The sequence below is a fragment of the Leuciscus leuciscus genome (genome assembly GCF_965113295.1).
Source record: "Leuciscus leuciscus genome assembly, chromosome: 19".
Taxonomy (NCBI): Eukaryota; Metazoa; Chordata; class Actinopteri; order Cypriniformes; family Leuciscidae; genus Leuciscus; species Leuciscus leuciscus.
In genome coordinates, this window is record NC_138743.1 from 13,057,060 (window position 1) to 13,082,056 (window position 24,997).

At 35.5% G+C, this 24,997-nt stretch overlaps 2 protein-coding genes across 3 annotated transcripts; both read left to right on the forward strand.

The window, feature by feature from the left end:
• The first annotated feature begins 868 nt into the window (after positions 1-868).
• On the forward strand, positions 869-11,572 carry cnstb (consortin, connexin sorting protein b). Of its 2 annotated transcripts, none has more exons than XM_082147051.1 (10): positions 869-1,025; positions 3,143-3,376; positions 4,736-4,845; positions 6,338-6,368; positions 7,120-7,206; positions 7,768-7,885; positions 8,428-8,449; positions 8,539-8,832; positions 10,015-10,150; positions 10,259-11,572. In XM_082147051.1, the coding sequence occupies exons 2-10, from the start codon at positions 3,145-3,147 to the stop codon at positions 10,468-10,470; spliced, it is 1,242 nt and encodes a 413-aa protein (XP_082003177.1). In that variant the 5' UTR covers positions 869-1,025; positions 3,143-3,144; the 3' UTR covers positions 10,471-11,572. The 2 variants fall into 2 exon arrangements, with proteins under 2 accessions (XP_082003177.1, XP_082003178.1); XM_082147052.1 differs by having other exon boundaries at positions 8,539-8,823.
• Positions 11,573-12,466: 894 nt separating this feature from the next.
• sccpdhb (saccharopine dehydrogenase b) lies at positions 12,467-24,994 on the forward strand. Its single transcript, XM_082147050.1, has 12 exons — positions 12,467-12,858; positions 13,798-13,907; positions 14,126-14,206; positions 14,569-14,698; positions 16,077-16,126; positions 16,594-16,724; positions 16,897-17,014; positions 19,485-19,604; positions 19,738-19,794; positions 19,892-20,003; positions 20,088-20,169; positions 21,263-24,994. The coding sequence occupies exons 1-12, from the start codon at positions 12,660-12,662 to the stop codon at positions 21,360-21,362; spliced, it is 1,290 nt and encodes a 429-aa protein (XP_082003176.1). The 5' UTR covers positions 12,467-12,659; the 3' UTR covers positions 21,363-24,994.
• The last annotated feature ends 3 nt before the right edge of the window (positions 24,995-24,997 follow it).

A 24,997-nucleotide genomic window follows, 5' to 3' on the forward strand; every position in this document is an offset into this window, starting at 1 on the left:
TTTATTTTTTTATAAAACATTAATAGACATTGAAAACTGTGCATGTTTTGTGTTGTTCACATTCAGATGCATTGTAATGAGTCAAATGTTCAGCTCATCCCGCTGTCACAACACATAGGCCCATTACTGGCTGAGATGAAGTGCAGCCCCTTAAGAGTTCACTCAGATATGGTACAATAGGATAAACCCTACCCTAATATGAAGTCAGAGACATTACAGACCACAGCAAGCCACCATAATGACTGCACATTTCAAGGGTTGTGTTTACATTCTGCTCCAATTCCGACATATTCTAATGTCCATTTCATGTTTGCTCTCATAGTTTATTTATATTTTAGGGAAAGACTTCTGAAAATATTTGGAATATTCTTGGATATGATGCTGATGGATTACTGAAACTGAACTCAAGCAGACCTTTTCTTTATACCTTTTCTTGTTGTTGATGATGAATAATTTGATAGTAACATAAATATATGAAGAGTTTATTCAGCTTACTGGTTTCAACATTGTTGGATATTGTTCAGTTTTGGGCAGTGAGTAAAAACTTACAATGCAAGTAGGCCTACTGTAAAGTAGCCTAGTTTTAATATAAAAATAAAACACCTGACAGGAGTCACGACTAAATATTTAATTGCTTTAAGAGCTAATTTGTCATATTTGCAGTTATGTGGGCAAATAGACAATTGTATCGCCTTGAATGAATGCAGTTTTAAAATGAACAGCAGCCAATTTGATGTCTCCAAACACTTTCAATGTCAGTGCCACATGTGAACCGATGGGTGGCACTAACGTCCACTGTCGTCCAGCAAGATCGAAACCTTGAAAAGAAACGCCCCTGTTTGGATTGTAAACAACTGCACAGATGCAGAGACAAGCAGGGCATCGAAACTGATTTGAGATCGGTCTGTATTTCACAGAGAGGGGTCTGGGGTCGCTGCTTGAGCAGCTCTGGGAACAGATATGAACGCTGCGCGTGCACGCGTTCACGGATGCGGACTATTGTAACATCATTACAGAGACTAAACGTAAGTACGACGTGTGTCTGTTTTTCTTTTTGAAATGGTTCTGATGAAAATAAAATAGCGAGAAAAGACAAGACGCTGTGAAATGGTTACGGGACACTAAAGCACGCGCGCCCTTTACACCATTTTTCATTTGTGTGCAAGGTATGAATGCAAAACTAGATCAGTAGAAATATATTACAAGAGCAGTAGCAGCTAACGTAAATATAAATGTATTTTACCAGTCCACGTTATAATGTTGGGTTTCGCCCATAGGTTTCGCCTAAGCCGTTTATATGTACATTTATTAATTTAGCACACTCATTAATTATAATGGTGAAGATTCATTAGAAGTTCAATACGATGCAATCTTCAAAGTTGACCAGAGGGGCAGAGAACAGAGTTTTCTTTTCTTTTCTTTTCTTTTCTTTTCTTTTCTTTTCTTTTCTTTTCTTTTCTTTTCTTTTCTTTTAAAATGGGTCAGTTTTATTATGTGCTTTTCTTTAAAATAGGCCTCAGGGCACGCATGTGAACACCTGTCTGTTGTTAAACATAAGCATGTCCTGACATATATATTTGCAGGCTACTATACAATAACTTTGCCTGTTAAATTATGGTAATTCATGGTTTAACTTTAGTGTACTCTAAAAGTCATTGTTAAACCCAACCTTGATGTGACTGGGTGTCACTCAAAATAAAAATAAATAGCCTAAATTAATAAATAAAAATAAATTAGTCAGTTAGGCTAGATAACAGCACCAAAACAAAACCTTGGTGGTGCCATATACACAATTAAAATGTTATACGGCATTTTTGATATATACCATGGTATTAAATGATTAAAATGACCATTTTTACATGGTACTTCAAGTTACTTGGAAGAAACAGTAGGCAAAATTTAAATATTGTGTTTCCATATAAAAAAACTAATAAACATGGTTATACTACAGCAATTTTTTATGTTACGATTTAAGATTATTTAAGTTACATTATTTCTGCAAATTGCTGCGGTTCTTTTGAACTTTTTATTAATCAAAGAATCCTTAAAAAATGATCATGGTTTCCAAAAAAAAATATGTTACACTGAAGACTGGAGTAATGATGCTGAAAATTCAGCTCTGCCATCACATGAATAAATTACATTTTAAAATATAGTCAAATTACAATAGAGTAAACAGTTACATACTACTAACTACAGTCATTGTAATAATATTTCATGTATATTAATGTTATTAATGTTTAATAAATATATTAATGTTTTTACTGTATTTTTTACTGTTAAAAATGTACCAACCTCAAACTTTTCAACGGTAGTGTATTAAATAAACTTATGCCAATGAAGTTTATTTCAGGACAATTTCTGAAAACAAAACTGTTGCACTTTTGCTGCATCAGGTACAGTGTCAATCTCAGCATGTCTCATTATTTGCCCACCCTGTTGTTAGGTTATATGTTCACACTGTTCAGCTTTTATTAGGGTTCATCTTGACATCGATCTGGCCAGTTGTGGTCATGTTATGTCAAGAAACATCTCAACTTTTCTGTCAGCCTTTTCCACCTCATCATTCGCCCTGTTCTGTTACCACTCTGACAGTGACAAGTAATTTACTATGAGGACACTCATCCACACTCCACCCATTTTCCATCTCTCTGTCTCTGGTTTCACTGCTCGTCCCTCAGAATGCCTAGACAGAGTGAAAGACAAGCATCCCTATCCCATGAATTATGCAGCGCTGCTATAACCGGCTCTTGTTTTTGAACACACCTGTCAGTTTGAGCTTGCTGTCAGCTTCGGGAGTAAATCAAGTGAGTGTTGGTTCGTTTTAGGACACCCTGTTTCACAGCTTCACAAGTTTTTCCTCAAGTAAGGCCCAAGATCTGCCTGAAAAAATTTTCAGCAACACCAAACATGTCCTACTTGTGTTTCCTCTTTGAATTCTTTTCAATCTACGATCACTGTGATGCATTGTCAATGATGGCAGATATGACCAGCATACGGAACAGAGCAGGGTGAAGAACTTGAAAAACCACCCTGTCCCCAATTGGTGGATATATTTAGTCCTTAATGCTTTCTCTTGAATTCTTATTAAGATATAGATTCATTTTCATTATGGTCTATCTTCTTTATGATCACCTTGCAGTTATGGGAGAATCCAATACAAGGAAGTCTGTACGATGGAAAGAGACGAGCACAATAACCCAGACCGCAGAGGACATCATTACGTCTTACCTAACAGCCTCTGATGAGAATCAGAACAAGCTGCACGAGGCAGAGGTTATGGACGTGGAAGCTGTTAAACTCCACTCAGAGATTATGAACCCAGAAGAGAGGTCTCCAACAAACAACAAGAGCCATAGTTGCTCTTTAGATCATGGTAGGCATTTTATATCGCTGAATTCTGGTGCTGTAATTCTTGTCTTGATGAAAGAAATATTACTTAAAAGGTTATAAATAATTCAGTCAACACAATTGGAACACAAAAGGTAGAAATATTTAAGAATATAGTATTTATTTATTTAATAATATAATATCATAATGAAAGGGGACCTTGGCTTTCAAGCTTTTAAAATGATTCAGAAGCATTATGAAAGTGTCATAGAAGTGGCATACACTACTGTTCAAAAGTTTGAGGTCAGTACATTTATATATATACAATTATTCAACCCCCATTGCAGAGACTCAATGACTCAGATTTTATGGCAAAATTTACAGACTTTCTGTTGTTTACAAGGAACAAATCAAACAAAAGTAATTGAAATAGCCCGACAAAACAAATGTTTCAAGTGGTTTCCCCAAATTCAACTGAAAATTAAATTCCCTCTGAATAGAATCCCTCATAACAGCACAAATCTGCAAAACAGATGTTTTCTCAATTTGCAATGGGGGTTGAATAATTTTGATTACAACTATATACAGTTGTAATCGAAATGATTCAATAATTATTCAAATGATTCAAGTTCAAAAGAACAGCACTGTAAACAAAACTAAACAAAAGTACTAAGGACACTTTTACATTGTTACATTGCTGTTTTTTTAAACTTCGTTCATCAAATCCTGAAAAAATGTATCACGTTCTCCACAAAAATAATAAGCTGGAAAATTGTTTTAAAAATTTCATAATAAAAAAGAAACATTTCTTATGCAGCAAATCAGCATATTAGAATGATTTCTGAAGGATCATGTGACACCAAAGACTGTAGTAATGATGCTGAAAATTCAGTAATAAATTACATTTTAAACATATATTAAAATAGAAAACAGCTAATTTTTGTTCAATTAAATGCAGCCTTGCTGAGCATCTTAAAAAACTTTTTTTTAAATCTAGCATATAGCACAGATGTTATATGGTGCTTTTTATGAGGATTGAGAGGAATCACTATGATATGTTGTATGTAAAAGAGCTGTGTGAGGATCCTTTTAAATGATTATTTTGTTCCAGGAAAAAAAAATTCAGTTTACTGGTTAGGAATGACATGAGGAAATAATGACAAATTTGTCATTTTGGCTGAACTGCTTCTTTAAGGTTAAATTTAGACCAACTGCTAACCACATGAACACATTCCAAAAACAATCTTTCCTTTAATTATTAGCAGGTATTAAGTAGTTTAATTAACCATAAACCTAAGTAACCAGAATGCACTCAAATCACTGGATTTACCAGTTTACTAAATTCAGAATTATGCAATTGCATCAGAGTTTCTAATGTTTTTTTCCTGATGTGATCTCTGTACAGGTACTCTCTCTGGGATTGTGCCACCTGGACCTAGTCCTTCTCTTCTGGCTTCACTGCAGTCCCTTGTTGAAGAGAATGATCACATGCTCCTCCCTCATTCCTTACACCAGGTGAGTGCACTGGGAGTTTGAAAAGGTTACGCCCACAAAAAGGCCCCGAAGCCAAAACACAAATTGGCATGAAAGACCTTAAAGGGCCATTTAGGGCCATTTAGTTTCAATGCATTTTTATTTTAACTAAATGTATTAATTAAACAGCTCGTAAACTTGTAATTAAAAATATTAAATGTTAAACATGAAAGTATTATGCAATCAGGTAAGACATTTCTCCTTTTATAGCTTTTTAGCATAAAGAGTCCTTTAAAATTCAAGAACCCTAGAGTTATATATAGAACCCCACTGAACCTTTTATTCTAAGAGTGTTGATAACTTTTGTTGTTTACTTAAGGATATTTTAAAGGCAAAAAAGCAGTAATCTTTTAGAGTGCAACAGTCTTGTTCTGAAAGTATATATAGCTCCATTAATTTTCTCCATAGGGAAATAGATTTTTAACGGTAACATAAACCTGTAAAGACAGCCTTACTGTGAGCTATGAATATGATAATATTTGCTTCTGTTGAAGCTGTTATTCCGCATTATTTCAACTTAGTTTTAAAATAATCCTGTTTAACAGCAGAATTTGTGAAAACTACATTACCCATGATGCTGTACAGAAAATTCCACCAATCTGAGCCGAAACAAGATAATGCTTCATGGGATAGTAGTTCTCTCTATTACTAAAGCTGTTAAGTTCACAGTTTTGAACCGTGTTTGTTTTTGTTTTGTTTTTGTCCGATTTTCAAATACTTTTTCGCTTCAAATCAAAGTTTGTAATGTTGTGATTCACCTCGTAGCTGGTTGGCTTGGTTCATGGCTTATAACGCTTTAACAAAGACTTTTTTTTAAAATCCCTATGGGAGAAATGATTGGAAAAAACGGGCAGGCGCTAATGAACAATTCTTCTTATAAGCTCTTTTGGTTTTAAACTAACTCTTTAATTTCAAACAAAATGTGATATAAGTTGTAGAAAAATAGTATATTCTTGTTTTTCCATATTTTGCGTGTAAAAAAGCTTTGACTAAAACACCATGCACATTTATAATCAGATCTGTCAACAAGACAAACTGCTGAAATGTGCTCTGTGAGTTGTTTTTTTAATCTCCCTGTAGAGTTATAAATAGAGGGGTGCAAATTGCCTCCCAATGAGATTATAGTTAGATAAAATCAAGAGTACAGGAAAAACAATTCATTTTCCTGCATTACACTAAATATAGACGATCCATGTAAGAGAATGCATTAGATAGGGCAGTTATTTTCTCAAACATTCTCCGCTCACTGTCAGACCCGTCAACATGTTCGCATGCGCTTCATTCTGTTGATTGTCCTTTTAAATGTGCTCTTCATTAGAGCTTCTCTTGATCAGGGAATTTAAATGAAATCAAGATTCAGGTCTAACAGGAAATGCGGCTTTGATCGACCACAGCTGAAACTGTCTTTGTGATGAACCAGGAATTGGTAAGGAGATGTTATATTTTACTTGCTGATATTTTTCGTCCATAACAGATAGCGGAGGGCTACTTCCTTGAAGAGGACTGTATCCTTTTGCATATTAAATCCACCACTGTTATTCTCCTGATCTCTGTCTGTTTCCTCTTTGCCTTTCCTTTACTGTCACTAAATGGTCCCTGTTGATGCTGTTGTCTTAGTGACCAGGGCAAGCGTAACCAAGGGGAAGCTCATTGGGGTGTGTCTTTCCATGCTAACATTTAGGGTTTTGGGAAAAGGAAGGATGTTGATAGATATTTAATTTTAAAAAGAGATTTTATAAATATATAACTGTTCAACTGGTCATCATGGGCGTCGGTAAGATTTGTACATGTTTTTGAAAGATAAGAAAAAAAGAAGAAAATACTGTGAAATATTATTACAATTTAAAATAATTGTTTTCTATTTAATATATTTTAAAATGCAATTTTTTTCCTGTGATGTCCAATCAGAATTTTCAGCATCATTACTCCAGTCTTCAGTGTCACATGATCCTTCAGACATCAATCTAATATGATAATTTGGTGCTCAATGTTAAAAACAGTGCTGCTTAATATTTTTGTGGAAACCATCACACTTTTCCAGGATTCTTTGATGAACAGGAAGATCAAATGAACAGCATTTATTTGAAATAGATTTTTATTTTTACTTTTTACAATGTTTTAGATGCATTTACGGTCACTTTTGATAAATTGAATGCATCCTTCCTGAGAAGAATTAATAATCTCAAACTTTAGAATGGTACTCTCTCTATATAAACACTTTTAAACGTTGCTTTCTTTGAGCATTGACTATCTCAGATCAGTGGGCAGTGGAGTTTCTTCATCTGGAGAAGCTGTACCATGAAAGACTGCTGTCTAATCTGGCCTCCATACAAAATAAATGGGGTAAGAATGCCAGATGATTATGGATAATGGTACATCAAAAATGTATTTCCTAAAATAATAACTTTTACCAGGGGAGGTCAAATTGTTTGCATGTGAGAGGATTTTCTAAAGCATTATTTGATCTTATAAAGATGAGACTCCTTTTATAAATAGGACAATACTGTTGTAAGTTGAATTGCTAGTTTTATCTTTTACAAGTAAACCGCAGTGGTATGGGTTTGATCTCAGGAAATTACTCATTTCCCAACCGTGCTTCATTGCCCAGACCACATGTGACTCTTTTACTTCCCCAATTTCACTGCAGTACAGAGGTCAGACTCTCACATCTTATCTGATTAACTGTCAACAAGGTCTTACTGTGGAAAGTGAAACTTGAAGAATGTCACATAGCTGTAGTTTTTTTTGGTACAAAGATTTTTTTTCATGAAATGTGTGTTTTTAGACTGCTTTCACATAATCTGTGAGTACATATTGTATACTGTATGAGAGAGAGAGAGAGAGAGAGAGAATGAGACACACAGTCCAAATATTTAAGACTCAAATCCATATGTTTGGTTTCAGAGTCCCAGAGGAAAATCAGCATCCAAACCGAAAGTAACTCTACTTTAAACGCTAATGGAACTGACAGAGAGCGAGAGCATATGGAAGTGTTGAGTCATATCTGCAGAACACACCAGAGGTGAGACTGTGTGTAGACAAGAACTGTCCGAGGAGAAGAAAATAATAATCATTACATTTTATTTCCAATGTTAAAATCTTTAACCCTGACAGACCCAGGGCCTTGTCAAGTACCATCAATTTAAACTGATTTATAGGGAAATACCTGAAGAAGAATGGAATTTTCTAAACAAAATTTGTTTTTCAGTTTTATTTTCTTAATTTAATATATTTAAGAGCTTTCATTTGACTTAAGTTGTTATTTGATCAAAAATACAGTTGAACAGTAATATTATTATAATACTAATTAAAGTGTTTATACATATATATATATATATATATATATATATATATACATACATACATAGTTATGCAATATACATTATAATTATGTGTACACACACACACACACACACACACACACACACACACACACACACACATATATATATATATCAAATTATTCATTATTTGCTAGGTTTGCTATTGTATAAAACATTTTAACAACACTAATGAAATTAAACTCCTTAATTAATAATTTGACAAACTCTACTCCTCTTTCAGGCCTAACTTCTCTTTGGAAAAGGTAAAATAAAAAAACATTATAATTGTTTTATTATCCACCAACTCGGTTTATGTTTCTGTGAGTCTGATTAAAGCAGTCTGTTATTGCAGAACATGGATGACATAAAACTACAAAACAGCCCAACCCGTGTGACAGAACACAGAAGATCAAAACAAGAGCAAGCTTCAGTGAACTCAACCGGGAGAGAAAACCGGGCGGACGACTGCTCATGGCTGGAAGCTGAACAGGAGCCAGAAGAGAACTGTGAATTGAATGAGGAGGAGGAGGAGGAGGAGGAAGGTCTTGAGGAGGATGAGTACTGGAATGAGGAGCCGCAGGACGACACAGACTTTGACGGCCAGGTTCCTGTGGATGAGCTGGACAACCTCATTCAGGTAAAGGAGGTAGGACGCTGTAGGAGTGATGTTAATCTCTTGCATATTACCATCTGCTTATAGAAAAAATAAGCATGCTGAGACACCATCCGTCTGCTGCGATCTTTCCAAATCAACCGCTTACAGAACGATTTGTATTCCTCAGAGCAATGATGTATTAATATGGGTCCTCAATTTGATTCTTTTTACGACTTTGTGAAAGGTCAAATGGGACTTTCTTCCAATTCTCGGGCCACATTTTTTAGCCACAGGGTTTTTCTGCTTTGTGAAAGCAAAATAGTGTGATGTCATCCACAGCATTATGGCAGCCAGCTGCAGGAATTTTATAAAGAAGCGTTCTGGGAGTGTATGGTTTCCTAAAGCTATTGGGCGTGGTTGTTTTAATAACAGTCCAACTGCAAAAACCTTCTCCAGAACTGTTTTGGACACACATTCTGAAAGAGTTACTGACTTTTTTGATCAACAAACACGACAACTGAATGATGATTACATGTGTTTGTTTTGCTTGTTGTACACAATTATTTTATAGTGATTTAAAGACTCTAATCACTTTTGTTTAGGCCTCGGATTTGACTTGAAAAATTACGAAAATGTTTCTGTTATTATTTTCTCGCCATGCCATTCTAAAGCTCTATGACTTTCTTTCCTCTGCTGAACACAAAAGAAGATATTTTGAAGAATGTCGGTAACCAAACAGTTGCTGGTCCCCGTTGACTTCCATAGTATTTTTTTTCCATACTATGGAAGTCAATGGGGCTCATCAACTGTCTGGTTGCCGACATTCTTCAAAATATCTTCTTTTGTGTTCAGCAGAGGAAAGAAAGTCATTCAGGTTTGGAAAAACTTTAGGGTGAGTAAATAATGAATTTTGGGGGAACTGTCTCTTTAAGTCCTACTTAAGTGGGTTAAAAAGCACTGTTAAATTCAACTAGAAAATATATTCTATAATACATTGGTTCTAAAAACATTGGTTCACATTTAAGTATATTATTTCCATAATAAGTGCTCTTTTTAAAAGTACTCTTCACAAGGGATCACAATAATGCAGTTCAGTTCATTATGATGTTGCACATACTGCCCCCTTGTGGTTATTAGTTGTTATTACATTATTTGCTATGTACATGCTTTAAAATGAATTGCACCTCAGATTTTGTTGTCTATTTCATGGATTTTCATACTGTATTTCTCTAGACGTTTCCCTCAAATGGCTTAGTCTCTATTTTAAAGAAGAGAGCCTGCGTCAAGGAAACCGAGAATGCGACTCCACAAAAAGACTCGACCAAACGCAAAGTCCGTTTCAGAGAGCCAAATGATGCTTTCGATCAAGGTACAATTTCATCACATTTTTGACAACAAATGGTCACACAGGGCCTTTATGTATTCATATTTCTGTTTTGTATTAAAGTGAGAATGATCATCTTTCTCATGCTTCCAGATGAGGTGTCTGGAAACTCGTGCCTCGTCCTCCTCCTCTTGTGTCTGGCTACTGTGGTGATTAGCATGGGTGGGACTGCTCTTTATTGTCTCGTTGGAGAGGCGTACTCTAATGTGTGTGTTGACTTCTCGCAAAACGTGGAATTTTTCTTTGGACCTGTACGACGAGGAGTGGACGCTCTCACACACTGGCTCTCTTCTGGTGCATCATAGCAGCTATTTTATGCTAACTTAAGTGGAACTCTTTCTTTATATTACCATTTCTGATGATAAACGACAGTATTTCTCTTGAGATAATATGCACAAATGCTCATTACCAGACAGGCCTTAATAAATGTTTCTTTAGTGAGTCTGTACTCATCACACAGGGCTTCCTAATGCATAAATATATCTGTATAAAGTATTTAATACTGGTACTAAAACATGCTTATTAGAGAATTTTAATATACCACAGCTATTCCTCTGATCAATAACTACATGCATTGAAAGAATTGCCTTTGGAGCATTACACTGTTTTTGTACATTTTAGTACTCCGATACACTACATTCCATGGTTGTCTTTGTATGTATGTATATTTTTATTTTGAGATAGATTGACTTGCCACTTTTCAATGGTGCTGTAAGCACAGAAATTCACACATCAACATGAACAAGCAAAAATAGGTGTTTCTAGCAATGTTAACTTATGGGATATTAACTTATCAAACAGATAAGTATATTGAATAACGAATAGCAAATGACCAGGCTGAATAATGAGGATCGATCAGATCTGACTGGATTATGTGTCTTCGGTGATTATTAGCACTTCTTCTGTGGTCAGCTGGTATAAAATAAATCTGAAAATTGTATAATCGTAAAAAAGACAGCAAGCAATCAGTTTGTTTTTACTTACAAGCATGTTTTGTGTTCAATAATCTAAGTTAGTGTGGGTTTTTGTGTTTTTCTTACCCCCGGTTTCACAGACAAGGCTTAAGCTAGTCCCAGACTAAAATGCATGTTTGAGCCGTTTTAACTGAAAGCAACTTGCACTGACATATCTTAAAATATGTCAGTGCCATTGTTTTGTCTCAATATGCACACCAGTAATGTTTTTATATAAGGCGCGTTTATAAAAGCTACTTAAATGTTCTAATTAAACTAAGGCCTAATCCTGGCTTAACCTAAGCCCTGTCTGTGAAACCAGGCCTACGGTAAGTGTTTTAATGTTATTCTCAGACCTAGAATCCTATTTTTCTGTATGCCTTTCTGTTTTCCTTTGCAAAGTAGTACACATGACATCTCTGAATTATGACATAAAATATATTTTGGAAGTGGGTTTATGCTGTAACTCTGTCTATGATAATAGTGGAATGGTCTTCTGAATGGTGACGCAAATGGAATTGGCACACATAACCTAGGTGAAGTAGGAGCATTTCACATTGGAGACCAGTGTGTCATCCGTAGACTGACTCATAGCTAATTTCATTTCAGTATCCAATAACAATTTCTCTAAAAATGAAGCATTAAGATGCACAGAACAAAAAATATTATAGTGCCACAGCCCTGATTAAGTACCTGATCATTGTACTGTTTCTTGCCAAAAGAACAATATGCTTGAACTTTAAAATCAATTGTAAAGTAAAGTGCATATTGAAATAATTCATTCATATTGCTTAATTTGATTTTACAATATGTGATTAATCACAAAAACATACAGTGGGGACGAAAAAAAGTCTAGAAACGCATTGAAAATAAAGGATTCAAAGTGTAATTATAAACAGAAAGTGTTAGATTTTTCAAAACAAATTTAAAGAAAGAAACGTAAAATGAATACAAAAATGTCTTAAGATTCAGCACCATTTCTTTAATTTTGCCAATATGTGAACTACTTTGTACAAAATATCAAAGTTGGTGCTGCTAATTATAAATAATTTGATCAAAATGATTTGGAATAATAAAAAATGGAAAATTATTTTCTCAAGTGGTCTGACTTGAACTTGACATTTTTGACTGATTTCTTCAAAACAGTCACTAACAAGCTTCGATCCTATCATTTATAAATTGACATTCAAATGTTATTTACAGCTGTGTATATTTACATACATTTGCTTTTATATATAATATGTTAATGGTCACAAAATATAGCTTACATTACTGCAGTACTGTTGTGGTAATATCACCTTTCCAGCACAAGATGTCTCTACTACTTCAAAGTGTGACCGTTTCTGGAATTTTCACCCACAAACAATTGGATTTGTATATGAGCTACAATTTCAATTTATCTGAATCACAACCTGAGCTTCTAAACCTCTTCTGCAGTATTTTACACTGATACTGTACACTGTGTGTACAGTGACACCAGAGGAGCAGCAGCGGTCGCTCTGACCTCGTCTGTGTCGCATCGCACGCGGATTACAGACACAATGGCGACGCTCACAACGTCAAGCAAAAGACCGTACCATATCATAGTGTTCGGGGCGACCGGTTTTACTGGTCAGTTTGTAGTGGAAGAGGTGGCGCGGACGTGTACCGAGGGTCCAGGAGGGTCGTTACAATGGGCTGTAGCCGGACGGAACCGCGACCGACTGGAAAAAACACTCATTCAGGCAGCTGACGCTCTGTGTACGTGTTTGACGCAGTACATTTAAGTTTAACAACAACTTTTTAGATTTTGGCGTAATTGTACTTTACATTGAAGTGCTCACACATTTTACATAACATAATTAATTACAACAGAAAATACTAAACATATATAGTAACTCTATTTACAAAAATACATCTGTATTAATTCTCATTTGGATTGTAATCACAATACGTGTGACCATTTAGTAATAATAAAAACTGACATAGTATTACCAAGTTTGTCACCTATTTTTGTTTATTGTTTATTATAAAACAATAATCTCAAATTTTAGAATAGTTAATCAAGAAAAATTCATTATTCATTGTTTTATATATTATATTTTAATATATTGGTATATAAATATATCAAAGGATAATATGTTTACCCTCTAATACCATAAAATGCTACTGCCACAGTGCTTAAACTACTAAATATAAATAATTTTTATTTTTTAATTTTTTTGCTAGGCCAGACAGAATTACAATGCACATATGCTATTTATGACAGATTGAATTACCATACTGTCATGGCTAGACATGAGGCAGTCAGATCATGGTATTAGATGAGTTTCAGTAGATTTTGTCTGTTGAGATTATCTGATGGGATTACAAGGTTTGAGAATATTGTTGATTAAAGGCATAATGTTCTGACAATCCCATCATAATCTGGAATTGCCCATACTGAGATGATTTTTAAACAATGCAATAGGCTATCTATAATCTATCTATCTAGGCCTATCTATCTATCTATCTATCTATCTATCTATCTATCTATCTATCTATCTATCTATCTATCTATCTATCTATCTATCTCTATCTATCTATCTATCTATCTATCTATCTATCTATCTATCTATCTATCTATCTATCTATCTATCATTTTGAGCTGTTAGAGAAGAGAGATCCATCCATCTCTGACATTGCATCATTTGTCTGCAGGTAAACCAGAGCTGAAGTGTGTGGAGGTTATTGTTGCAGATGTAGCCGAGCCAGAGTCATTGGCCATCATGTGCAAACAAGGCTTCATTGTGCTCAACTGCGTGGGACCAGTAAGTAAGTCCACAAAGACTATAGTAAAAAAGCACAGTAAGGGGTCAGTGTACACATCTGTGCATTCACACCTGTCCCAGCGCACACATAGTCCCACGATAGCTTTATGACAAAAAAATGATAAATGGAGTTGTGTTATTCTGAGTGAACTGTTGACTGTAAAATGCCATTTTGCATTTATGGAAGTAGAATGTGCTGAGTTGTCTTCTTTCAACAGTATAGATTCTATGGAGAGCCTGTGGTGAATGCTTGCATAGAGAATGGGGCCCACTGCATTGACATCTGTGGAGAACCTCAGGTAGTTACTGTTATGCTTTTAGCACTGTTCTTTGCAGTCATTACTCCAGTCTTCAGTGCCACATGATTCTTCAAAAATCATTCTAATATGATGATATGGTGCTCAAGAAACATTTCTTCTTATTATCAATGATAAAAAACAAACAGTTGTGCTGCTTAATATTTTTGTGTAAACTGTGACTTTCCATTCTTTGATTAATAAAAAGTTCAAAAGAACAGCATGTAAATATATATATATATATATATATATATATATATATATATATATATATATATATATATTTGTAATAATGTAAATGTAAAGAAAAATCTAACTTACTTTTGAATGGCAATGCAGATCTCTTTGTTTGTTGAATTATGCAGTTTTTAGAGGGGATACAGCTGAAGTACCACAGTAAAGCTCAGGAGAATGGTGTGTATATCATTGGAAGCTGTGGGTTTGATTCAATACCAGCAGATATGGGCATCCTTTATACACAGAATCACTTCAAAGGTAGGTTGCATGTCTGGATAATGTTTTATTATTAATATATATACAGACCCTTTCCAAAAAATTTGAATATCATGGAAAAGTTTATTTATTTCCATAATTCCATTCAAAATGTTAAACTTCCATAGATTGTAGATTCAGGGCCCACAACTTAAACAATTTCAAGTATTTAGTTGTTTATTTGTACATAATTTGGACTTCCATAAAACCCACGAAAACAGGATTTCAAAAAATTTGAATATTACATGAAATCACAGTAATTACACAGTAATACCATGGTCATTGAACCAGGTTTTGGTTATTTTGGCAGTGTGGGCAGGTGCAAATCCTGCTGGAAAATGAAGGAAGCATGAAGTGCTCTGAAAATGTCCTGGTAAACGGCTGCGTTGACTCTGGATTTAATAAAGCACAGTGGACCAAAGTCCTCTTTTCTGATGAGAACAAATTTTGCATCTCATTTGGAAACCAAGGTCCCAGAGTCTGGAGGAAGAATGGAGAGGCACACAATCCAAGATGCTTGAAGTCCAGTGTGAAGTTTCCACAGTCTGTGTTGGTTTGGGGAGCCATGTCATTGGCTGGTGTTGGCCCACTGTGCTGTCCACTCAACGCAGCCGTCTACCAGGACATTTTCAGAGAACTTCATGCTTCCTTCAGCAGACAAGCTTTATGGAGATGCTGACTTCATTTTTCCAGCAGGATTTGCACCTGCCCACACTGCCAAAAGAACCAAAACCTGGTTCAATGACCATGGTATCACTGTAATTACTGTGTGATTTCATGTAATATTCAAATTTTTTGAAATCCTGTTTTCGTGGGTTTTATGAGCTGGAAGCCCAAATTATGTACAAATAAACAACAAAATACTTGAAATCGTTTAAGTTGTGGGCCCTGAATCTATAATCTATGGAAGTTTAATGTTTTGAATGGAATTATGGAAATAAATCAACTTTTCCATGATATTCAAATTTTTTGGAAAGGGTCTGTATATATATATATATATATATATATATATATATATATATATACTGCAATTACTTCTAATCTACAGTACCATACAGTATTAGGGGGAAAAAAATCTAATCCTGACTTGACTTATAACAGGTTTAGAGGTGCTATTTGCATCAGTGTCCTAATGCTAAAACGTACATATGTTACTGTGATATTTATCCTGTGTATGAACTTTGACCTTTGCTTCACACAACCCTTGTGCATTTGGTTTCTTTAATCTCATCCCAATTAGTGGGACGTGTCGTGACAAAGGCAAAGGCGCTCAGTGCTTACAGGATGTGAGTGTCTGTCGTTGGCCTTTGAAGTGCTGCTGTGGGCAAACGTGCCTGTAGAGCAGCAGATGACTGACTACTCCTCTGTATGTCTTCCACAGGAACGCTCACTGCTGTGGAGAGCTTTTTAACCATCAACACAGGACCTGAGGTGAGCAGTATACAGTAAACAGTATTTGCACAACTATATTAAGGGTCCATTGGAATTTGATTGACTGTTATTGAAAATGAGCTCTCAAACTTTGGTTTGATCTAGGATTAAACCAGTGCTTATATTAAGCTCTGGGAATTCACAATTGCAGCTGCTCATAAATAATGCAACTGACTGTCATATCCCGATGGAGCAAACTAGGAATTTGTGGGAATTCATGTTAATGAGTAACTTGATTGCACTGTTAGGGTAGCAGATGGCATAAAGCGAGTATGGAGAGTATATGGAGAGTATTATGGCCCATATTTTGTAGTATTTCATAAGCAATCTATCAAATTGTATTTCCTGCTGTTTTAATCGGGTATGAAGAGAGCTATAGCAGATTGTTTGCATCTGACCTATTGCATGTCCTCAAAACAGCAAAACATGTCTTGGCTTTTGTTCAGCTGTCTTGTCTTCTTCATCAGGGTGGATGTGCACATGATGCGACATGGCAGTCAGCCATCTTTGGCTTTGCTGACAGTGCCGGTCTCAGAAATACAAGGAAGAAGTTTGGGCATAAACCTCTCCCGGCCGTCGGCGCTAGAATTAAAAAGAGGTGGCTTTAAGTATTTATAAAATAATTCTCGACATTAGATTCTATTAATAATATCTTGATCATGTTTCATGTGCTTTATATATCAGTTGACTCCCAAAGGAGTGAAAGAGAATTGTTCTCAGGATGGAAATCTGTACTTGTGTTAATTTGCTTGCTATTTTGGTGTCCCCAGGGGAGCTGTTTTCTTCACTAAGGAGATTGAGCAGTATGCTATTCCCTTCATGGGCTCAGATCCATCTGTGGTGAGACGGACTCAGCGCTATATGCATGAGGAACATAAACACTGCCCTGTGAGTCTAAAGAAATTACACACACTTTTGATACCAATGTAATATATTTAAATATATTGAAAAAATGTTGTTTATAATTTTCTATTAAATTATATATATATATACATGTGTGTGTGTGTGTGTGTGTGTTTATATGTATGTATATATACTTATAGTCATCTCTTCATAATTTACCATGAAATAAACTCAAATGGACCCTTTTCAAAGACTGTGACGACACAATTCCACAGTTATATTTCTTCTTTTTTTGCTATTATAGCAAATGGGAATGCAGTTTATTTTTAACTTTTGCTGTCGTCTCCCATTCACCACTATATATGTTTATATATATATAAATATATATATATTAATAACAAATAACACATTAAATTATGTTATATTGTATTATATTTAGCAATTTGTCATCATATTAGCAATTTGTCATCTTTTTTAGTTTATTGGTTTATAGTTTACTTTTTAGTTTATAGTGATATAATCTCAAATTGTAATGTATATTTAAAATATCAAAATAAAATAAAATAATTTTAAATTATTAATAAAAATGTAATAAATAAATATTTTATATTGTATATTTTAATGTACTCTTAAAGTCTCTTATGTTCAACAAGGCGGCATTATGAATTTTATGTATTCTTTTTTGTCGTTCATAGTAATTTTACTAAAACAATGTTTTATAAACCATGCCAATCAGTTTTTGTGAGCAGAACAATTTTAACCCAAACCCAGTATTCAGTTTTCTTAAACTGTTATTGGAATGTAGATCCAATGGGTTCTTGCCTACCCATCTGCATCCTCTTAAAAAATACAGACTTTGACAGTTTCTTCCCTTGCTTTCCAAACACCATTATGCCCATTACTAGTTTTAATTACATTTCTTCTCAATCTGTCTTGTGCGAGCATGATTACTGTGATAGTGCTCTGAAAGCCTTCATGGAAAGAGCAGGGGATGATTCACAGTCTTTGTGATTCATTGTCCTGTTCTTTCATCTCCATAGCGATGACCACTGTGTACAGGGTGATGTCATGAAGGTCAACAGGGTGCTGTCAGTATATGGTCATTTTTGATTGATGTCTTGCAGTGGACTCAAATGTATGTGTTAATAATTCAGCAGTCACAAATGTGTGCAGTTCACTGTCCAACCCACTTGTTGTTGTTGTTGTATACACTCACCTAAAGGATTATTAGGAACACCATACTAATACTGTGTTTGACCCCCTTTCGCCTTCATAACTGCCTTAATTCTACGTGGCATTGATTCAACAAGGTGCTGAAAGCATTCTTTAGAAATGTTGGCCCATATTGATAGGATAGCATCTTGCAGTTGATGGAGATTTGTGGGATGCACATCCAGGGCACAAAGCTCTCGTTCCATCACATCCCAAAAATGCTCTATTGGGTTGAGATCTGGTGACTGTGGGGGCCATTTTAGTACAGTGAACTCATTGTCACGTTCAAGAAACCAATTTGAAATGATTCGAGCTTTGTGACATGGTGCATTATCCTGCTGGAAGTAGCCATCAGAGGATGGGTACATGGTGGTCATAAAGGGATGGACATGGTCAGAAACAATGCTCAGGTAGGCCGTGGCATTTAAACGATGCCCAATTGGCACTAAGGGGCCTAAAGTGTGCCAAGAAAACATCCCCCACACCATTACACCACCACCACCAGCCTGCACAGTGGTAACAAGGCATGATGGATCCATGTTCTCATTCTGTTTACGCCAAATTCTGACTCTACCATCTGAATGTCTCAACAGAAATCGAGACTCATCAGACCAGGCAACATTTTTCCAGTCTTCAACTGTCCAATTTTGGTGAGCTCGTGCAAATTGTAGCCTCTTTTTCCTATTTGTAGTGGAGATGAGTGGTACCCGGGGGGGTCTTCTGCTGTTGTAGCCCATCCGCCTCAAGGTTGTGCGTGTTGTGGCTTCCCAAATACTTTGCTGCATACCTCGGTTGTAACGAGTGGTTATTTCAGTCAAAGTTGCTCTTCTATCAGCTTGAATCAGTCGGCCCATTCTCCTCTGACCTCTAGCATCAACAAGGCATTTTCGCCCACAGGACTGCCGCATACTGGATGTTTTTCCCTTTTCACACCATTCTTTGTAAACCCTAGAAATGGTTGTGCGTGAAAATCCCAGTAACTGAGCAGATTGTGAAATACTCAGACCGGCCCGTCTGGCACCAACAACCATGCCACGCTCAAAATTGCTTAAATCACCTTTCTTTCCCATTCTGACATTCAGTTTGGAGTTCAGGAGATTGTCTTGACCAGGACCACACCCCTAAATGCATTGAAGCAACTGCCATGTGATTGGTTGATTAGATAACTGCATTAAGGAGAAATTGAACAGGTGTTCCTAATAATCCTTTAGGTGAGTGTATATGGCCTTCATTTGATTGAATCAATTGTCAACAGTTCACTGTTTTACAGTACAATTGGTTTCCTCTGTCCTCTTGTCCTCAGGTTCAGTACATGGCATATGTAGGTATTGGTGGTCCCTTCTCCGTGGTGAAGACCCTCTTTGCAGGCTTGCTCTTCTGGTTCATGGTCAAATTTAGTTTTGGCAGGGGATTGCTTACTCAGGTCCAGTACCATTTAAAAAAACATTGGATTATATTTGAACTGTTAAAAGAAAACTCGCAATATAGTTCTAGTTATAGAACACTATAAACTCATGAATATCAACTCAAGTGTGTTTTTTTATTCTCTCTACTAGTTTCCAGAATTTTTCTCATTTGGTTGGTTCTCCAAGTCCGGACCGTCAAGAAAGCAGGTACAATAAAAATGCATTGAAACTCACAGAACAAATGACTTATTAGTTTTGTTGAAGATACATTTGGTGTCTCTCTCCCATTGTTGTCTTATTTCAGATGGATGGAACCTCTTTCTGCCTGAGGTTTATGGGGGAGGGCTACACAACAGGTCAGGACCCCTCTCTAGGCAAGCCAAATGCCACTATCAACACTGAAATAACAGGACCAGGTATTGTCCTAGTAATTTGATTTGACACAAAATATTCACCTTAAATACTCAGACTTAAATGGTCACTACTGTCGTATTTTGCAGAGCCAGGATACATTGCTACACCGATTACCATGGTGCAGGCAGCTATTACACTGCTGAACGAATCTCACTGTCTCCCTAATAAGTGAGTAATCTGTCCTCAAAATAATATATGGATGATTCTTCAGCTATTGGCACTTTGGTGAACTTAAAAAAAAACACACATTTCATATTCTCAGTAGTTTATTTACTTTTTTGTAAACTGGATTATCCAATATTTGTCGAATATTGGATAATCACTACTGTTCAAAAGTTTGGGGTCAGTAAGGTTTATTTTTTAATTTTTTGAGGAGGGAAGAAGTTAGTACTTTTATTCAGCAAGGATGCATTACATTTCTCAAAGTTTAAGTAAAGACATTTATAAAGTTATAAAGGCATTATATTAAGCAGCACAGCTGTTTACAAAATTGATAATATCAGAATGATTTCTGAAGGATCATGTGACATTGAAGACTGGAGTAATGATGCTGAAAAATCATCACAGGAATGAATTACATTTTAAAATGTATTCAGTAGAAAAAATTCACAATATTACTGGTCTTACTGTATTTTTTATATAAATATATGCATAAAAGGTGAGCATGAAATACTTTTTAAAATAATATTACCTTTTACTTTTTTAACTTTGGAACGGTAGTGTATATGAAGAGTTCAGATGCAAAAGCCTCTAAATGCCATCTGAAATTTTCTTATAGAATGATCATTTTTATCAAGCTTGTATATTTAAATTCAATAATTTCACTTAAATGGCAATGCAAATTACCTATTAATTGTCATTTAAGTGAAATTACTGAACTTAAATATACAAGCTTGATAAAAATGATCATTCTATAAGAAAATTTCAGATGGCATTTAGAGGCTTTTGCATCTGGACTCTTCATATATTCTGTTATTTTTTAACATTTACAGAACAGTTTAATTTTCACTACATGTGAAATGATAATTGTAGATTTAATTTGAAAGAAATCAACCCCTGGGTGGAAGAAAGATTTTCTTCATATTTGAAGAAACATCCATATATGTGTTGGGGTGATTTTATATAATTGCTGTGGTTAAACCTGAAAACTCTTCATTTCAAAGCTACATGTGAATGTTAACTGTAGAGTCACATTTACGGGTTGATGCTGAATGTTATTTGAGTCCTTTCTTACCTGTTGTCCTTTTGTTGGTCCTCACAGAGGTGGCGTGTTCACTCCGGGCTCAGCGTTTGCAAGAACCACCCTAATAGAGCGTCTGAACAAACATGGAGTCCAGTTCTCACTGAAGAGCGGACAGTAGACATGAGTACTCTTGTCAGATTCACTCAGCCTAGCTCATCTCTTTTGAAATTTTGCATTGACTTATAGTGACTTAGTTGACTTAGATTGTGAAACAAGTGCTGTAGACCTGTTCTTTGTTTGTAAGCCATTAAAGGTCTCAGATCTTAAAGTACTGTGACCCTAAAACACTTTTGAACACTCAAGTCACACTTAAAAAATCTTTGAATGTCATTGCATTAAATGACTAAACATCAAACAAAGTGGTGCTGATGCTAGAAAGATGATGCTAGAACCTTTCTCTTTAGAAATGTTTCTGTTACTTTCAAAAATAAATCTCTATTTATCAAATATTTATAAAGAATTGCAGAAAAGGCGTGGTAACTTAATATTTGTGAATTTGCCCTTTAAATTATTTACTTAATTATTTAAAGTTCACCCAAAAGTGAAAATTCTGTCATCATTTCTTCACCACAAATGAAGATATTTTAATGAAATCAAAGAGATTTCTGTTCCTCCATTGAATATATTTTCACCCATAACTCTGATGCTTCAAAATATTCATAAAGAGGTCGCAAAAGAAATCCATAGGTATAGAGAGGTTTAATGTTCTGAAGATCACTTTACATGAATAGAATTTAGGCTTTTATTCACATAAACATTGATAAAATTTGGTCACAGAAGCTCACACAGCACATTCGAGTTTCTGTAAGAACCAATGAGGTTTGTTACGGTTCAACTTCCGTTTACTATTTGAGTGCTCTGTGTATGTTCGTTGTATACAGTGATCATATACAGTGATCGTGTTTCTTCAGAAAACTTAGAAACCGCTCTATTCATTTGGATTTTTTTTTTTTTTTAAATTTAAATTTTAACATTTTGTTTTATTCTGAACGTTTTGAAGCTTGGGTGAATAGATTTTCAATGAGGGCCAGAAATCTCTCAGATTTTATTAAAAATATCTTAATTTGTGTTTTGAAGATAAATGAAAGTCTTGTGGGTTGGGAGTGAGTTATTGATTTGGCCATTTTAATTTACCCAAAAGGGTGAACTATCTCTTTAATCTCTGTTTTAACATGCCTTTGACAGGAATCTGCCACTAGGTGTCTCCTTTTTCCATTTCCACATCTGCCGGTTATTTATGTGGAGATGACAGGAAAGGTCATTTGGTGTGAGAGGGGTAGACGTTGTTTGGGGAGATTAGGAAAGGCAATGAATATATCTTTTTAAGGGAAAACGAGAGGTGACTGGGGTCCGCAGTGTATGAAGAATAGGGGCTGAAAGATGCAGGCCAAGGTTGAAGCAGCCTGGCAGGCACAAGTTAGTATGACTCAGCTTCAGCTGCTTTCAGTCTTACAGAAAATGAAGAGATGCTGGGAAAGAGCTTGTTTTAATCTGTATTGTCACACTTGACTAAAGAGAGTGTGTTGCAAACTCACAGACCTTGCATACATGCATTGAGGACATGTCAAATAAATGAGAAATGGATAGGATGGCATATAGAAAGACAAATGTGTGGGATTCCTCATATGCTTTTAAACAAAGAGCTGAAGTTAGTCATTGCGTGAGGGTTTGAAAGTTATCTTGTCAAATTGAAATTAATTGTTAAATTTTTTACGTATTATGATATTTTTATATCTTACTGATTCCTGTCATTTTAACTATAGGATGGATTTTTTTTTTTCTAACTGTAGGAGTAAGACAAACCAACTAAAACCATAAATCATCATAGAATGAATTAAATCCATTGCTTTTACTTGCTTATGTGTGCCTGCAGTTGATATGACATAAAATTAATGATACTGAGGACACAGAAATATGTAGATTATCCACCAATTAAAACAATTTAATTGTATATATATATATATATATATATATATGTGTTTATATATACTGTATATACACACATGGAAAATGTATAAATTCTAAAAAAAAGTTTTTAATGTTTAAAGTTTGTTTAATGTTTAATGACTTTTTATATACCCTACCTTTGAAAAGTTTGGGGTCCAGCAGATTCTTTTGAAAGAAATTAATACTTTTATTTCACCAGGATGCTTTTAATTGATCAAAAGTGACAGTAAAGACTTTTAAAACAGTTAAGAATATTAGTGTTTTTTTGTTGTTGATAAAATAAATGCAGTCGTAGTGAGCAGAAGAGACTTTTGAACAGTATTATATGCATTAAATAGGGACATGAAAATGTAGGCTACTACACAAAGGAAATGACCCAGTAATGTTTGTAGATTTGAGACTCCTATATTGGTTTGTTTCTTTCTTTCTTACTCTCTCTCTCTCACTCTCTGTTTTGTCTGCGCTGCTATTCCCATATTCCCGTCACATCCTCAGCCAGTTTCCCCCACACCCGTAAGCTCTTTAACACATCTTTATCTTTCAAATGCCATTCCCATTCCTCCTTTCCCCCCGCCTTTCCACCAAGCTTGCGATCCAGTCCGAAGGCTTCTCTTTCCGGCATATTGTATGCATTGTACATAAAACCCTTATCAGTCTTCTGTACTTTGTCTTTTTCTTTCTCTCCCTCCCTCATTCCAGTCCTCAGAGGAACATTGTTTCTCTTGCCATGTTTTAGAGCGCCTGGTACTCACGAGTCTACTGCAAAGCCTTATGTAAGTCGCCCTCCCTTCTCACGCTTTCATTTTGCCCAAGCATCACCCTCAATCTCAGTCCTCCTCCGCCCCTCCCGAAGTCGTCCGACGGATTGCATGAAACGACCGCATACGTAATCTCGGAGGGTTAGGACTATGTGTGATCTTTCTCGACTTGCCACAGGGACGTGTCAAAGATCTGGACAGATCCGGTGAAGCCGTGCTAATGTGTTGCAGTGAGCGCCGGGGCGGAAGAGAAGGATTTGCTTTATGATTTGGACTCCTTAATAGCGGACTTGTTTTGTGGTTGCAGGACATGGGGCGGCTATGCAGCATCAGTTACAGCTAACAGGGGGAGGAGTGGAGAGAGGGGGAGGGGTGGAGGTGTAGAGAAAGTGAGACGGGGAGGGTGAAATGGTATATGAGCCGGAGAGAATGTGAAATTCAGTGAGAGTGAGAGTGAGAGTGAAAGACGGACTGAAGGCGTGTCATTTTGACTTAATGTGACAGGAAGAGAACATGTTGGTTCAGTATAAACAGCAGAGCACTGAGGCGAGTTTAAAACTATTTAGAAGGAAATAAGTACTAGATTCTAGAAGTTTCTAACTTTTTATACCAAGAAAACCGTAATATAATGAACCCCTTGTCACAAGAAAGGAGATGAATTTATTTTTACATTTGGTTTTTAAAAATGTGGTTCTCAATAGAATGAACTGTTTATTTGACTGTTTAAGCTTGGGTTTATATGTAGATATTTATTTTCAGTTTATTATTATTATTTGTTTGGAGGGGTCAGTGTTTATATATGCCATTTTTTCCTGATGTGTAATTGTTCCAACATTATTTTGAATCATTACGTACTGTTCCAGATGGAGTTAAACTGGGGTCTGTGGACTGATTATTTGATTGTTTAACTATGATCATGATCACCTGAAGACCTTTCTATATAATTATTGAGAATAAGTGAAATTGTCACACTGACATAGGCAAAGGGCCGAAACGTTTGTATAATCTTTATCTCCTGTTTGTCATAATTATTTTTAGGTGTGCAGAT